Source organism: Mesoplodon densirostris, chromosome 14, assembly GCF_025265405.1.
Source record: "Mesoplodon densirostris isolate mMesDen1 chromosome 14, mMesDen1 primary haplotype, whole genome shotgun sequence".
Classification (NCBI taxonomy): Eukaryota; Metazoa; Chordata; class Mammalia; order Artiodactyla; family Ziphiidae; genus Mesoplodon; species Mesoplodon densirostris.
In genome coordinates this window covers 1,464,630-1,482,035 of record NC_082674.1, presented here as the reverse complement: position 1 = coordinate 1,482,035, position 17,406 = coordinate 1,464,630, and the positions used below count along the sequence as shown (strand labels likewise).

General features: G+C 55.5%; 1 protein-coding gene across 2 annotated transcripts in view; it reads left to right on the top strand.

The window, feature by feature from the left end:
• The window catches only part of PXDN (peroxidasin), a 64,330-nt gene that overhangs the window by 9,041 nt on the left and 37,883 nt on the right, over positions 1-17,406 (top strand). For both annotated transcript variants that reach the window (XM_060117285.1, XM_060117284.1), the window contains exons 2-3: positions 15,475-15,546; positions 16,719-16,790. In XM_060117285.1, the coding sequence (XP_059973268.1) occupies positions 15,475-15,546; positions 16,719-16,790 (144 nt within the window). The remainder of the gene's footprint in view (positions 1-15,474; positions 15,547-16,718; positions 16,791-17,406) is intronic.

The window sequence follows — 17,406 nt, the reverse complement described above, 5'->3', positions numbered from 1 at the left end:
ATTGTTGATGGCCACATAGTATTTATTTTTGGGGATTGCCAACTTTGCTGAATCAAATTCTCATCATGGGTCATTTCTTTGTTTCCACTTTTCTGCTACTGTAAACCATACCTCTGAATGCCTTTGTGTACATTCTGGGGATTATTCGCCTTGATTACGTGTCTGTAATCTGCAGGCTTGCTCTGCACCAGGGACGGGTCTGTGCTTTGTGGACTTTTCCTGTTCCGTGTTCTTCCTGGACATTGTCCGTGTTTTCCCGAGGACAGCTGTCCCCGCTTCGCTCAGCATTGTTTGCCCACCTGCCGCAGAACTAACTCACCCACGCCAGGCCGAGGTGCCTGCCCACAGCGGGAGGTGGCTTGCGGGACGCGGGGCGCACGGCCCCGAGGGCCCCTCTCACACCTGACCGTGGAGACATGGCACGCGCACCTGTGTGCCCTCACTCGGTAGCCGCACTTTGATGGTGGTCCCGGGTTTTCTCTCTGGAGGCTTTGATGGCAGCACATCCTGAGGACTGTGCCAGCCCCTGTGTGGGCCCTTCCCCAGGCTGCAGCGCAGCCTGGCTTATGTTGGGTTCCGGCCACCCCGTCTGTGACCAGTTTCCTGTGTGGTCTCTGCCCTGTGGTTGGATGTCCCCGCTGGGCCCTGAGATCTGAGGCGGGAGGGGCTGGGAGAGCCCCAGCTCAGCACCATCTCTGTCACCGGAGGCGAAGTTTAAGGCTGATTCTCGTTATTCGCAGGGTTGTGTTCTACACAGTCTCTGTGAATTCTGAGTTAGTGACCCGGGACCCTTGCTTCCAAGAGACACCGGGTGAGGGTCCAGCCCGGCGCAGGCCACAGCGTTGCTGTCGTCCATCGATCGATGCGCAGCCCGGTTTTGTGAGCTTCTGTTTACAGATGCCTTACTTAACGTCTGTTGTTGCTTCATCAACGTGGAGCTCAGGGCAGCACAGACTCATGCCTGGAGGAAGCTGATCCCACACACACGTGTTTTCCCCATGACCGTACAGCCCGTCGCCACCACACTTGGGGCGACTTTAAACAGCAGAGTCACCGACAAAGGCACAAAAATGCGAACAACATGGCACCAAATAGACCCTGAGAAGGACACTAATCCACATCATCGTCATCTCTGTGCCCGTCCTCCATGGTGACAGAGACGCCACAAGGATCGACTCTGGGATCACAGGTAGACTTCAGCAAGTGGGAAAATTCTCAAATCTGGAATCCGTGAACGATGGGGCGGGACAGCGTCCTCCTGTTTTCCAGGTGGAGATGCTGTGATCTCAGGGCGTGGGGACTCGGGAGGGGCCTTGTCGCGCTGCCTGCCCCGCAAAGCCCCCCCTCGCTCACCCCAGACCTTCCTCGGGGTGGGGTCTCGGGGTTTACGTGGTTGGTTAAGAGCAGGGCAGTTCCCTCCAGAGTAGCAGGACACTTCTAACCTTTAGCAGTCTCCACCTAATCTTCTCTGGGGAGAAAGTATCTTGCCTTTGAGGTTCTATCAAGTTCAAAGTCGTTAATTATTATTTGCGACATACAAGGAGGAACCTCCTCCCTGGAGACACTGCAGGCCAGGTGCCGGGTGTGGAAATGGACAAGGCTGCCTTGAGTTTGGCCAAGCTGTGGTCTCCTGGGCAGGGAGAAGGAGCCAGTAAGAGCCACGGTGTTAATGACGGAGGCTGACCTTGTGGGCGATGCCCGTCCCACTGAAGGGGAAGGAGAGCTCGTCCAGCCAGGCTGCATGCAGCTCTGGGTGTGGTCGGCCCCGGCCAGGGCGCTGGTTCCCAGCTTTCCCGATGTGCACCCCTGGGCAGGGTTCTTGCCCCTTGAAGCCTCGGTTTCCCACCTGCAGGGGCATCCTGGGCATGAGGAAGGGGATGCACGTGTAACTCCTGACACAGCCTGCCTGGTCGAGGCTCTGCTGGGGAAGCTATTGCTATCATCACATCTGGGTTTATTGACCCTGCGGACGTGAACCAGAGGAGTCCAGAGGAGGGAAGACAGGCAGCGGGAGAGAACTAGGACGCTGGGGCTCCTTTAACTGAAGCAGATACTTGCGATGCAAACAGGAAATACCACCAGGCTAGTTTTCAGCGCATATTAGATAGGCGTTCTCTCTCCCAGCCCAAACCCAAGTGTTTAAGAAGCATCTAAGCTCCCCTTGTGATGCAGCACCCAGAAGGTGCCTTTCACGGGACCCAGGAAACGCTCCGTAATTGTGAGTTCCCGCCTTTCCCAGCTTTTCTAAAATGCCATTCCTGCCAGATCTAATGTTAATTATTTGCTAAGAATTAAGGACGTGAATGGAAATTCAGAGTAAAGATGGGAAGATTTTGCCCCTGCAATGTTTGGATTGATATGTTCCCTTTCTGTGGGGAAAAGTGAGGCCAGCACAGCCCTCAGGCAGGAGATTTCTTTACTCAGAAAGAAATGAGATTGCAGACAAATGCGAGAGAGGGAGCCGTTCACCCGAGGAATGCGGGCTGCACTCATCTGCAGCGCTGGTTAAATTTATGCTTCTTTTCCTGGTCACAGCTTCCTTTAGGGGAAGAGCCTAGATTAAACTTGTCACTTCCTGGAGTGAAACAATATTTCTAAAAATCCATAACCAGCTAAGCAGCACTGTAACTTTTAAAAATAGCAATTAAAGTGGATGCAGTTAGTCATCGTTGTTACTTATTCAGACATGTGGGATGTTTGTATTGGCATGGCAACGGGTGGCCAAATATTAATCCTGAGCATTTGTTTTCTTGTGCATGTTATTTTGATGTGTGATTTTCTTAGGTCAATGCCTGTGTCACCCCTTCCATCCACTCACCCACGCATCTCTCCACCCATCCATCCATCCATCTGCCGTTCCACCCATCCATCCATCCATCTGCCCTTCCATCTGTCCATCCATCCGTCCATCTGTCTGTCCATCCATCCGTCCATCCATCCATCTGCCTTTCCATCTGTCCATCCATTCATCCATTCATGCATCTATCCTTCCATAACCACCTATGCCTTCATCCATTCATCCATCCATCCATCTGCCCGTCTGTGTGTCCCTCCCCTCCCCACCCCCATTCTGGTGTCCTTGGTAAGTGTCAGGCACTGATGCTGAGATGCGTAGACCGCACTGCCATGAGGCAGAGTCTGTGGTGTAGGCTGTGCGCCTCTATCCTGACACAGACCTGTCCCCAGTCCGTCCCACCCCCGTGGTTCAGGGGTGGGGTTGGAAACCCAGCAGGGGGAGGGGGGTGGTTATAGAAAGGAGGTCGCCTGGGAAGAACTTTCTTAGACCCAAGCCTCTTTCCTCCTAAACTCAGAACGCACTGGCTTTAAAATCCAACTTCCTCGTTATTTTCCCTAGTCTTAGAGAAGCCTTCTTCTCATTCTTCTGTGGTTTCTCAGAGTTCCGTGTCTAGCAGCCTTTCTCAGCTGGGTTGTGAGAGAAGGAAACCCAACAGAAAATGATTGGGGTGATTATTTTCTCAGTTCTTTCAAGGATCCTGCTGGACTAGTACCTGGGTGCTGGAGATAACCCAGTGCATTACATATGGTGGGCGCTGCATTAAGGCTTCTCGATTTCTCACTGGAGAAGGACTGTGAGACCATAAGAAGTCTGGACATCAGGGCACAGGGAGAGGACTGCGCCAGCATCCCTGCCAAGGAGAGGCCGGTGAGGCAGGTCAGGCTGGCAACGTGGGATCCCCTTAATGAAAGTGAAGAGGAAATTTCAGGAGGGACCACCTCGGCTAAGGTCTACCTTTACTCCCTTCACAAGGTTCCATTTCGTGTCCCCTCCCCTCAGAACCTTTCCTGAGGGTTCACCTCTGACGCATCCATTTTAAGTTCCTTGGGGTTTATTATTTGCCCCCCACTTCTTTTGTCCTGGTTGATGAAACGATACGACTTACGCCCTAGAAATGTGTTCTCATTCAGTAATTAACTTGGCTTGCATGTCCCATCTTCCTAAAAACTCAAGATCTGTGTATGTAGGAAGCCTCCTAGGTTAGATGCTCCCGGAGCGTCTTAGTGAAGGGTAACTATTTGGTATCAGTATTTGTTGATTCTGTTTTTGATCCATTTCCTCCGTGATGGTAACTACAACGCAGTCTGATTTGAGGCTGTTAGAAAAGCAACAGGCAAAAATCATTCTGTTTGCTAGAGCCTGAAATCTACTTCCTGGACTTGGTTTCTGCTGGGTTCTGTGACTGTCCGCTTGCCAGTTGGCTAAGTCTTGGAAGAGCGCCCAGTGGGATAACATGATTTATCCGTTTATTTTGCTGAACTCAAAGAGTAAGCTCTGTCTGTCTCTGTAAGAACAAACTCAGCCCGTTCAATTGTGTAAATTATAATATTTGTTGTAACAAGTAGGGTACATCTCAGTACGCCTGGGTGTCTGTGATGGTTAGTTTTATGTGTCAACTTGGCTGGGACACAGTGCCCAGATATTTGGTCAGACATTATTCCAGAGGTTTCTGTGGAGGTGTTTTCAGAGGAGATGAACACTGAAGTCAGTAGGTGAGCAGGTGGCAGGTGGCCCTCCACAGCGCAGGTGGGCCTCCTCCCATCAGGGGAAGGACTTAGGACAAGAAGAGCAGGACGGCCCTGGGGTCAGATGGCGGCCCTTCCCTGGGGATCCATCCTGCAGGCTCACCTGCACATTGTGGACCTGCCGGCCTCCACAATAAGTCTTTCCTTAACAGAAACCAATCTCAGTCTCTCTCTGTACATGCACGCGCACGCGCACACACACACACACACACACACGCACACGCACATACACGTCCTGTTGGTTCTGTTTCTCCAGGGAACCCTGACTGATGCCGGTCCATGTCGCGTGTCACGTGACCCTGGTTCTCTCAGCCATAGCTGGTTGGATCAGGTGGACACCAGATCAAAGACAGTCAGTCCACGTGCTGGCCGGTTACTTGTGCTCAGGCTTAGCTCAGACAGATGTCTCTCTGGGGAACAGGAACTAGAAAATACTAAGGGAATAAAGAGCCAGCAGTGGAGCTGAGGCTGGCAGGCTGTGCTGGGAGGTCCAGGGCAGCCATAAAAGCCCGTTTGAGGCTCCGAGCTCCAAGGAAGCCGAGAGGGCAGAGGTGGGGCCGGGGGGGAGGCTGGAGCGCGGACACCTGGACACCTGGACACCTGGACGCCCGTGAAGGCACCTCTGGCCCGGGAGAGAGACTCTCAGAGAAGGGCCAGTGGGTGTGGCGCCTCTGTTCCTGTTCGAGGCTGCAAGTTGTTGAATGAATTTTTATTGCTTGAGCCCAAAACGTGATTACTTTGTTTAAAATTACAGTTAACAAGGACAGGAAAAAACCCACCTTTTAGTTATGTGCTATTATATAAGCGTGATTTAGATTTTCATTTCGTTCATTTAAGATTTTTTAACACAGTAAGGAAAATACTTTGTATCCTGCATCCCGTAACCCTTGGGCATAGAAACTTTGTCTCTTCCCAGGGCGTCTGTGGACCTACTTCTGTATCACTGATCCCCTGACCCTCCACGAGGAGGACACCTGTGTGCCTCTGAGCACCCTGCCCCTCCCTCCACCTGTCCCATCTGCTTCTCCGTCTGTGAGCTTTCCTCTGTGCCCAGATCACGTGGGTGATCCAGGGGTGGAGTCAGCGGGTCCCTGTGTGCCGCTCCCTGCTCACCCCGAGGTGGCCATCTTCCAGGCACATGGTCTCCGTCCTGACTCACTGGGCATCTGGTTTCCAGGTGAGGCCACAGCACGGCTGTGGGCTGATGTCTGTGCCCGGCAGGTGGCAGGTCAGGGGCGGAGCCAGGACCGGGCGGCAGGTGGCATCTGTGGACATGCTGGGCCGCCGGTGCCCGTCCTTTTAGTCTGACCAGCCCTGCAGGGCGCGGGGTCGGGGCCAGTGCGCGTGGATGGTGCCTTGAGCGCGTGCGGAGCCAGGGAGAGACCAGGCCCTTCGGCAGGTGCTTTGGCCTCTCTTCTGGTGGTTCCTGATCTGCCCGTCCAGCCGGGCTGCTGTTCTAATTCTGTGATTCCTTCTGCATGAGACTCCGCTGTAAACAGGACTTGCCCACATCAGCAGTTTCACTGTCAGGTAAATGAGGCGCGTCTCCGGAGCTGGCCCGTGGAGTCTTCCCCGTGGGGTACAGCATCCCTTCTTCTTGCTGCTGTGGTTACCCGTCAGGAAAGCCACTGGGACGGGTTGCATCCACTTGCCACGGCTCAAAGTGTTTGTGCTGATCCGGGGGCATCGGACCTGGGAACGCGCTGTGGACTCCACGCTGGGTAGAGACCTGCTGGGGGATGGGCAGTGGGAGGGAAGTCTCACACGGCCGGGTTTCTAGACACGGACTTGGGATGGCTTTGGCGCCCCAGATATAGATGCTGTGCTGAAATCACACAGGTCTTTCCAGCCGCACCTGCATCGTCACCAGGTGGAAACTGGGGCTTGCTGGGTGCTGCTCTGATGTCTTCAGGTCACACTGATGGGGGCTGGTGGGACTGTGCCTGGGGAAGGGTGGTCTCGAGGACACGCCTTTGGAGCAGAGGATGAGGCCCTGGGCCCCCCTGTGGGCTGCCCAGGTGGGCTGTGTGGTTTCAAGCCAGTTAACTGCCTTCTCTGAACCTCTCCTCTGAGTGTGAGATGAAGGCTCACCACGCACGCCAGCGGGAGGTGGCCCGTCCCTTTCCGGGGCTGCCGCGCACTCGGCCCACCTGTGACCTGTGCCGCCCCCCGCCCGCTGCCGCTGCTCTGGTCCTGTCCCCGGCCCATTGCCTGCTTCGCTGGTCTCAGTTCATGTGGTCCTCACAGGAGAGGCAGGGACATCATCCCCTTACCCTGCAGATGAGCAAACCGAGGAAGGATCAGAGACGTCAAGGCATTTGTCTAGGATTGCACAGCCAGGGAAGAGCAGAGCAGGGATTTGAATCTGGACCTGCCTGGTGCCCAACTAGGAAACTGATCCACCTATGCAGAGCAGCTCTCGGGACGCCCTGGCCTGGAGGAGGTGTGTCTGTGGACACACATGGGCACACATGCACAGATTGCTCCCGTGTCCCACGTGAGACCTGGACGGAAGGCTTTCGGGGCCCCTTGGATGGGCGCAAGGCTCACGGTGGCCGCTCAGGGCGAGACCAGGGCCCAGGCCCGTGTCTTCACCCCTGCACCCCCTCGGGCTTCCACAGGCTGGAGCGCGAAGCCGGGCTCGGCGGAGACCCCGAGACCCCTTGTGGGGGACAGGGGAGCTGCGGTGTTGCAGAGACCCCGCCCACGCTGTGCCGTGTTCCTCCGGCGCGGAGACGCGCCCACCTGCTCCTGGTCTCCGGCAGAAGCGGGCGCTCCGTTCCCCACACCGAGGCTGGTTCTGCTGGTGTGTGCGCTGCTCCCTGGGCTGTTGCTCACTAGGAGGGCGTCAGGCCACTGTGTTTTCACTGACGCGCCGCGCTGGACAGAACGGATTTCACGCTCGTCCAGGCTGCTCTTTCGGCTCCTCGTTCGCTTGAGAGACAGAGGGGGGCTTTTTCCCCTAATTGCACTGCTGTCTTCGGCTTTGCCCCCTGCACGGGGGCTTCCTGGGATGCAGTGAAAGGGCCTTGGGAGAGAGGTCTTTTGTACACAGTTATGGCCATTTTTTGGTCTGGAAAGCAAGAAAAACACTGATTTCATTTTTTAAACAGCCGTGGGAGAAGTTTGGGCATTTTTCCCAGAGGACACAGCCTGCAGTGCGTGAACCAGTAGATACATTTTGTTCATTTGTGAGGTGGTGCGGGGGCGGGGGGGAAGGCTTTACATTTGCACGTGGCCCGGAACGATGCTCCTGACGAGGAGGCCCAGGAACAGTCAATCTTCTGGGACGGTGGGCAGACACCTGCCACCGCACCCTTGTCCAGACGCGGGGCCGAGGCCGGGAGCAGCCAGCGCCTGCTTTTGCTATCCTTTGAACTCTGCGTTTTACATTTTTAAAGAGTTGAAGGCAGAAGAGTAGTGCTTCCTGATGGCTTCTGAGTTTCAAACCTCAGTGCGTGGTCACAGCTGTGCATGATCAGAGCAGGTCCCTGGCTTTGGCACCGCCTTCGGCTGCGTAGCCGTGACAACGGAGTGGAGGGGTTGCCTTGGAGACCGCGTGGGCCGAATCCCACCGTCTTTCTGCCCGGCCTTTTAGGGGACTGGGGGCACTGCCTGGGCCCACGTGGCTGGTCTCGGAGCACAGCCAGGTGCGCCTTCCTCTGGGACCTTCCCCGGTTCTGGGAGGGGAGGGATGGGCTCTGGGCTGGAGTTGGGCCGCTCGAGTGCTCCCTGGGGGCCCGGCGACGGTGACACCAAGGAGATTCTTAACGAATGACCCAGCGGTCTGAGTGCAGTGGCAAGGCGATGAACCGGATGGTCCTCAAATGAGCAGCCTCCTCCCTTCTGACTCCTGGTGGGCTGGAGAGGTTGCAGGGGCAGTGCAGCTCTTGAACGCTTTTAGCTGAGGGCTGTCCCCAGAGCACCCCCCCCAGCACTGACCTGCCCTCAGTTGTCAGCAGCAGTGATGCAGTGATGTTTTCAGGGTGACGGACACGTTGGCTGTCCTGTGGTCTGTGCGGGCCATCAGGTGGAAACCAGGGTCCTCCCCGAGGTGGGAGCTCACTTCTCACTCCCAGTTGCCAAAACACTCTAAGCTCTTCCTCGCTTCTCTTTTTAGCTGTACGAAACCTAAAACCAAAACCGGAGTAAACGCTTTTCCATGTGTGCTGCCTTTGGATGAATCAATACCTTGGTTTATTTCCCAAAGTCCATTTTCTTTTGAAGTAGTTTTCTGTCCTGGGCTTTGAACCATTCAGTGTTTTAAAAATTCTCTATCAGGAGAAAACAATGGCTTATTTTTGCCTTCCCGTTTTCTCTTTATTCATACACATGACTCAGTGAAGCAGACTTTACCGAGTTGCTCAGAAGGTTGTGGAAGAGTTGAGCTAACTCAGGCCCTGCCTTCAGGACGCTGAGCTGGGGCGGCGGGTTGAGGGCCCAGCAGAGTTTGGACGCTGCTGTCCCTTGGAGGGCGTCCCCCGCCCCGTGTGAAGGGCTGCCGACCCCCGAGCCGTGTTTTAGTCCCCCCTCCCCAGGAGTGGGAGGCGGCCGCGCAGGAGGACCCGCTGGCCCGGAGACGGCGGCAGCTCAGGGCCCGTCGCAGGTCCGTCCGTCAGCAGCACTGAGGGAGCCCCTCCAAGCTGGTTCCATGCTCTGGAGCCAAGAGATGGGCCCCTGGTTCCACGTGCTTACATCCTGGAAGGGGAGACGACAGAAAAATGAAACACTTAGCAAACTGTGTCGCAAGCACCCACATCCCTCCGCTGTCCGTGTGGCCTTTTTCTGGGATCTGAGGTTCTGGAGGAAGAGCAGACGCAGCAGGAAACTCAGAGCTGCTCCTGGAGAATTAAGGACTCACCCCTTGGTCTCCCCCGGCACCCCCGGCGCCCAGGGGCCTGCACGTTACCCACCTCCTGGGAGGGCGCCAGAGGGAAGTCCTCTAGGTGATGGTCAGCAGAGACCCCGACGCCCGCTCCCCTCGATGGGAGCGCCAGCCCTCGGGGGCGGGGGGCACGATTCCGCCGGGGCCCCTCTCCCTGTGCCCCGAGGCTCCTGTGTGGGGGAAGGCCCGCCTGTTCTCTGGTTCCCTGGGCGTCATCCGAAGAAGCCAGGCTCGGAGTGCCGTCTGCACAGCTGATCGCACAAGGGCCGCTCTGTCACCGATAAATCCAGGCGCTTTCCTGGCAACTGGACTTCGCTGCCACATCGGACGGCGTAATGTTTTCCGTGTTTTACCGAAGTCCACAGCACACTGGGAGGAAAAAGCACACCCGGCAACCTGGCCTTTTGCCACAGTGGCGGGTCAACCGCTGACCTCTGTGACTCTTCTGAGCTCGTCCCTTCAGGTCACCTGTGGGTCACCTCGTGCCACAGCAAGAAGGACGAGGGGCAGAACCTGTACTTTCTGGTCCCTGACGGCTCCACTCCTGAAAGTGAAGCGGTTTTTAATAGGTGTGGGGCTGAAGGTTGTGTCCTGGGGCCTCACAGGCAGCCAGGACGCGTGGTCACCCTGGGTCCTCGGAAGGGATGGGCTGTCACATTGTTGCAGTGGACGCTGGACCATCCGGTGTCCGAGAGCGCCCTGCACATGCAGAGACGGAGTGTCCAGGCCCTGGGTCCCGCTGGAGCAGGGCTGTCCTTCTGGGATGGGTGCAAGTGCGGGTTCTGTCACTGTCCCTCGTCCAGAATACCTGGCCCCGTGTGGCCTCTCCCCAACCTCTGACCAGGACCCACGTGCTGTTCACCATCAGACGCTGCTTTTTCCTTTGCTGACCTGCATTTCTGTTCTTGTTTTTTTGTTTTGTTTTTTAATTAATTAATTTTTTATATTTATTTGGCTGCATCGGGTCTTAGTTGCGGCGTGCGGGCTTCTCTCTAGCTGTGGCACACGGGCTCAGTAGTTGTGGCGCACGGGCTTAGTTGCCCCGCGGCACGTGGGATCTTAGTTCCCCGATCATGGATCGAACCCGCGTCCCCTGCATTGGAAGGTGGATTTTTAACTGCTGGACCACCAGGGAAGTCCCTGTTTTAATTTCAGTAATTTGAGTGAAGATGGAGAGTGTGTGCCTATGACACCTGTAGGTGACACACTCCTGGGAGGATTAGTGAGTCCTTGATACAAATCAGGGTCCAGGGAGGCCTCGGAGGCCGGAAGGATGCACTTGGATGGACAGGATGAAGTTCTATAACTGCTTGCCCGAATCACACGCTGAAGTCTGCCATTGTGTACAGGGAGCGGGGAGCACCCACACAGAGCCAGTCACGAGACCTGTGCTCGGGAGGTACACCTACGTGCCCAGTGTTTGTGAGGACCCTTGTGAGAAGCTTTGCCTGTGTCTTAGCATCGGTAAAGCTTCACTTCTCCCGGGCTGTGTGCCGAGGGCTCTTTGGAGCTGATGATCTTGTGCTTGATCAGGCTGTCTCTGCACTGGCGGCTGGGATACTCTGAGCCAGACCTGTATCCCGACGCCAGCATCTGCTTCTCCATTTGTCCTGTTTCCTTGCCCCCTCATTCCTTTAGCTATTTCTTCTATTGTTTTATGGGTACTTTTTCATGCTGCTCAAATTTTTTGTGAAAGGAGGAAGAGATGAAAACCAATAAAAATACATGTATCATAGTGTATCAACATTCTGTGATTTCTAGCCGTGACCCCTGTTTTTTCAAAGCTACTCAGTAAATACTGAATTGAGTTAAATTATATATATACACACACATATATATTTTTAAATTTATTTTATTTATTTATTTATTTTGGCTGAGTTGGGTCTTCGTTGCTGCGCGCGGGCTTTCTCTAGTTGTGGCGAGCGGGGGCTACTCTTCGTTGTGGTGCGCGAACTTCTCACTGTGGTGGCTTCTCTTGTTGTGGAGCATGGACTTCACTAGTTGCGGCACGCAGGCTCAGTAGTTGTGGCTCGCGGGCTCTAGAGCGCAGGCTCAGTAGTTGTGGCGCATGGGCTTAGTTGCTCTGTGGCACGTGGGATCTTCCCGGACCAGGGCTCGAACCTGTGTCCCCTGCATTGGCAGGTGGATTCTTAACCACTGAGCCACCAGGGAAGCCCTGAGTTAAATTATATTTTAAAAATCAGCAGCTTCAGTACTAGATTTTGGGGGGAGACTGAAAGTGAATCCTGTGGCTGTGTCATGCACGTGGTTGAACCCAACTCTGCAGTGAAGCGGGTGATGCCAGAAACGCCTGACCCATCACTTTCCTACCTGGAGACACAGCTCCCATCGAGGGGGTGATGTTCAGGCTCTCTCTCCTTCCCGGGGCCCCGGGGTCAAAGACAAAGGCATTGGTTCCTGAGCCTGCACGTCCCTTGGAGGAGAGAAGCACTCACCTTGGGGAGACCACCCTTTTAGGGGGAGCGGTGGGCGAGTATTAGGGTGACCGGAGGTGGCATTACCCATTCTTCAAGCCTGCTCCCTGCAGACACTGCTCTGGGGTCGCCCGGAAGGAGGGGCGTCGGGCCTTGCCTTCCTAGCATAGCTGGCGGGAATAGGCAGGGTGAGGTCCGGTCCCACTGACATCTGCGCTGCTCAGACCCGGCCTGGGAGACCCCATGCTCGGGCGCCGTGTTTATGACGGACGCACCCGAGTCAGCCCTTAGGGATGTGGTTGGCGAGGGCTCCAAGTGCCTAGGCAGGTGGAGGTGAGCGTGGGAAGCGTGATGCGTGTGCCTGCCGCTGGGCCCTCAGGACTGTCACCGGACCGCCTGCTGTCACTTTACTCCTCCAGGCCCCTCCCTCAGCGGTGGCCACGCCTCTCCGCCTGGGCCTCCCCCCCCCATCGACTCTCTCTCTCCCTGCCACTGTGCACAGCCTGCCCTTAACCTTCTCCTGCTCGCGGGCTGCCCCAGCCCCTGGGCTCGGGGGCTCCTGCCCGCCTTGTCTGGACGGTGCAGTCGCCCTTGGGCTGCTTTGTGCCCCGTCTCCAGCCTCCTGGAGCCTTCGCCGCTCAGCCTCCTGCTGGGAGCAGAGGATGAAAGGCAGTGCCCGGGCCTGGTTCCCACAGGCCACCTGCTCCCATGCGACGCCGGGCAGATTCTGAGGCTGGGCTCCCCCAGTGCGTGGCGTGTGGGGACCACGTGTGTTTATGGAAGTGATGGGCACCTAGCAAGCTCAGAGATGTCAGGTGTCATGACGCCTCTTTATCCTTCGGCCCAGCCACGCCTTTCTAGGAATCGATTCTGTGAATACCTCAGCGACAGTGTGAATCGATGGGTCCAGAGAGCCAGTCCCGGGCACTGCCCATGACGACTCGGAGTGGCCCTCCCAGGTGGCCCGAGCACAGGCCGCGGTCGCTGCCCGGAAGGAGGTGCGGGCGTGTCCACACAAGGCTGCGGGAGGCTCCGCAGTTTATCCCGGGACGAAAAGTGTGTTCACAGTGAGCTGCCTTTTGTGCAAGAAAAGGAGGGAAATAGACACACGTTCTATCTGCTTCGATTTTCCAAAGGAAACAGTGGAAGGGTGAGGTAGAGTCACCCCGAAGGGCGACCAGGGAGGAGGGGAAACTGTGAGGGGGGCAGGGATGTGGCCTCCAGACGCACCTCGTTGAACAGTTAATTACTTATTAGTGATAACACTTTGGAACCGTTTATGTGTTGCAGAAAATGGAAACGAAAGTTCAACCTGGCTATGATGCACTGTGTGGGCCACGTGGAGGTGCATGTGGCTGCCATGAAAGGCCCCTCACCCCGTGCTGGCAGTGGGCTGGGCACAGGTGCCCCTCTACACGGTCCACTTAGAGGTCTGCAGGCTGCATCCCTGGTCGGGGGACCTGGGTCCTCCATGCAGGCTGCCCATGGGCCTGAAGCATTAGGAGGGGTGGACGGGGCCCACGGGAAAGGCCGCCATGATCCCGGTCGGGAGTTTTGTTACAGCGATGGGAGCAGTGGGCTGGGCAGCCGTGGACGGCATCCAGTCCAAGAGTGAGGTCGGGTTTGCAGACACGGCCGGGCCTGGCCGAGCATTGGTGGCAGAGGAAGAGGAGGAGGTGGACTTGATGTTGCACCTTGTCTGGAAAGTGGACGGGCCTGGCGGTGCGCTCGGATCCGGGCCTGAGGGGGGCTTGAAGGACCAGGGTGACGCTCTTGGGGGACAGAGCCAGACGCTGACGGGGCCACCTTAGCCCTCTGAAGCGGAGAAGAAAGCAGGGACTGCGGGGAGCGTTAGGGTCCCCAGGGCGCGGCCCCATCTGCCCCCCACCCCTCCCCTTCCCAGCTCCCCCCGCCCCGAGGGGGCCGCGTGCTCTGCTCTGAATATGAACGTAAATTACTCTTTATTAGGAAACGAGCCTGTCTGTGCAGGGGAGATGGGGTCCTGGGGGAGCGTGCTGCTGGGCAACAGGGCCTCCAAAGAGAGTGAACCTGGGTGAGGGTCCTGTGCTGACCGTGTTCCTGGGTCCCGAGGACTTGACCCGGAGCGAGGAAGCAAATGCCCGAAGGCAGTGCATGGCCCTCGCTGCCCGACACAGCCACGGGTGGTTTCAGCCACTCAGACAAACGCTTTCCGAGAAGCCTCCACCACAAACTCAAACCAGTTCTGTCATCAGTTACGGCTGTTGAATCGGGTCAACGTCATCAGATTCCTGAAAAGATCATGCACACTGAACGGGCTCCGTAAATATCCCGAGACAGCCGTCCACCCTGACCTGGGTCACTGCTGCCCCGGGATACCCGTGGGAGTTTCCTGTGGCCGTCCCATCGAAGCACCACCGACAGGACAGGAGTCTGTTCTCCCAGAGTCCCAGAGGCCGGACATCTAAGGTCAACTGGCAGGGCTGGTTCCTTCTGTGGCTGCGAGGGGGATTCTGAGCCAGGCCGTTCCTCCACGCCCACCCGCCGCCCGGCTCTGGAGGTTTGCCGCAGTCCTTGGCCTTCCCCCGTGTGCCCGTCTCCAAATCTCCCCTTTTTACAAAGACACCAGCTGCCTTGGACCAGGGCCACCCGTGTGACCTGACTGGAACTTGGTCACCTCTGGAAGGACTCTATCCCCAAATCAGATCACGCTCTGAGGCCGTGGGAGTCCGGCTTCAACGTGTGAATTGGGGGAGACACAGTTCAGCCCATCATGATCCCTGCTGGGCTGTGATGGGAGGGGTTCAGCCAGTGAGGAAGGCATTTTAATTTTTCTAAGACTCTTTGGTCAAGAAAGGGGTCTTTGCGTTTAGTTGTCAGTGACTTTTATACTTGTTCAAGTGACAGATTTTAAGTCAAGCTGGGGGAGGGTGGGAGCGAGCATCTCAGCAGACCTGTCCCTGCACTCCTGGCCCCGGCCTGAGCCCCGCAGGCCTGCTCTGTCCGCGCGTCTCCCGCTGCTGGGCCGGCTTCTGCCTCAGGCTCTGGTCTCTCCTGGGCTGCTCAGGCCCTCCCTCCGTCTACTCTTCTGCTTTTGCATTTAATTTTATTTACCGTGTTAAGATGCACACATGAAATAGCCTTGTTTTTCCAGCTCACACACTGAATGAGCTTTGTAGCTCCGAGCGTTCGGGCTAAATGTCCTTACTGGGGGAGTGAGTTCCAGCTCAGTGGTCACTGGAGGGGGAATCCCAGTGTTTCCACGCCTGCTCCAGGGGTGACTCCCTTCGTGAGGCCCTGCAAATCCGTCCTGTGTTTGTTGTCTTAACTCTGAGACTTGAGCGTTCCCGTGGGCTGGCGGAGATGGATGGATGGGTGACCAAGGAACCTGTTATCTCCCCATAATTATTGTTTAAACAAACTCTGTGAGGTGAGAGCGTCCACCTGTCATTCAGACAAATATTCATGTATTTGTTAGCCTTGGCCCAGGGTTGATTCATCCAAGGAATGAACAGGGAGGTTTAATTTCTTAAATGCCTTATTGCTGCTTGGAAACTGAATATTTAAAGATGACACACAACTAGTGACAATCACAGATTTCTCTCCGTAAATGTGTTTCTTGTCTCTTCACAGGGATCTTCGCTTTAACAGAATCAGAGAGATCCAGCCGGGGGCCTTCAGGGGGCTGAGAAACTTGAACACATTGTAAGTCCAAACATTGCACTGGGAGCCGGTAGAAAAGAGATATCAAAATTATCACACCAGGGGCTTCCCTGGTGGCGCAGTGGTTGAGAGTCCACCTGCCAATGCAGGGGATGTGGGTTTGTGCCCCAGTCCGGGAGGATCCCACAGGCCGCGAAGCGGCTGGGTCCGTGAGCCATGGCCGCTGGGCCTGTGCGTCCGGAGCCTATGCTCCGCGAGGGGAGAGGCCGCAACAGTGAGAGGCCCGCGTACCGCAAAAAAAAAAGTATCACACCTTTCCCTGTGGGTACATCCCGAAGCTGGGGTCTGAGAAATCATCACCCCTTTCCCCTGGGGGTAGATCCCGAAGGCTGAGGGACGTCTACCCCATTGCCCACTATGGGTGGGCATGGCTGAGAGGTTGCCGTGGAACCTGACAGAGGGATTTGCACGTTAAGATGCCAGGACTGGGTCCCAGGCTTGGCGGCCGTTGTGGCCTTTGTCCCTGTGTGTCTCATCTGACCTCTGTGAAGCTGTCCATCCTCTGGGTGTGATCCAGGTCTGTGCTGGTCACGTCTCCCACTGCAGGGTCGAGGGGACGGCCCTCCTCTGAGCTAATATGGGTCCTGGTGGGGTTGGCGTGTTGTTCAGCTGCGTCCCAGGGTTTAGACCCCAACTCCAGGCTGCCATGGGCTGTGCTGAATGCTGTGGGCGGAGACGGGTTCTGGCCCTTCTGCCCCAGGAGGTGACTGTTCTGTGCAGGGCCTGGGGGTCAGGAACGTTCACCACTGCCCTGTAAGCCTTGTGGGGGGGACATGGGTGGCTCGGCCCCCAGCTCCCTCCCCGTGAAAAGGAAAGCTCCATGGTGAGACACCCATCTCCGGGACACCCTGCACCTCTGCGAGGGCCTCCCAGCTGGCTGGCGGGGAAATGGAAGAGATGGCAGGATAAAGAGAGACGTCTTTGTGCAGCAAAGAGGGGATTGCTTCTCCGCTGTATGCAGAGCTGCAGCAGTGTGCGCTGATATGGACCAGCTCCCTGAGAAAACTTGCAGCCGGGAGCATCCAGCACCAACAGTGCTCTTGCTTGTGTTAATTTGCATTTAGCGAATGTCAGTATTAGGTCTATGGCTTAATCATAACACAATTCAGAAGCGTGTTGTTTTTTAAATTCTTACTGAGACTTTTCTTTCACAGGCTTCTCAACAATAATCAGATCAAGAGTATACCTGGTGGGTCATTTGAAGACTTGGAGAATCTAAAATACCTGTAAGTCATGACCAGTTCTTTACACCAGAGTCTGTTACCTGTATTCGGACTGTTTACTCACTGAGCTAAATATTGTACTGTTCATGAATTATTGTAAATACATTCATGTGAAAAAGAGGTTTTATTTTTGAAAGGTGAGTGAAATTTTGGTTGGGACTTTTAAAATGAGTTGTTATCAGTATAAAGTGCTACCTTACGTGATTTCTAGTGTTTATCTGCTAAGCCTTAAGTAAAATAGGTTGAATAAAATTAGAAACTATAGCCTCTGAAAATCATTCTCGGGTAATAATGACGCTTCTTGAGATGGAAGGTGATAAGTTATGTTCAGCCGCCAGTGTGAACAGCTGACATATTTTGTGGAATCTGAGCTTTCAGGGGTGGGCGAGATGTGAGATGGGAAGGACAGATCCCTCTGGAATGTCACTAATTCCTGCTAATTTTCCCCATCTTCCGCCAAGTGATTTCACCTCTTATTTTTATGTAGTTAAATTTTATTCTACCTTTAAAAATTGATTTGAATTAATGAGTTTATTAGCATTTAAAACATCTGCTTGTTAAAGTCACTTTTGCAGTTAGAAAGTGACCTCGCCTGGTTCAGTACCTTCACAGGCACTTA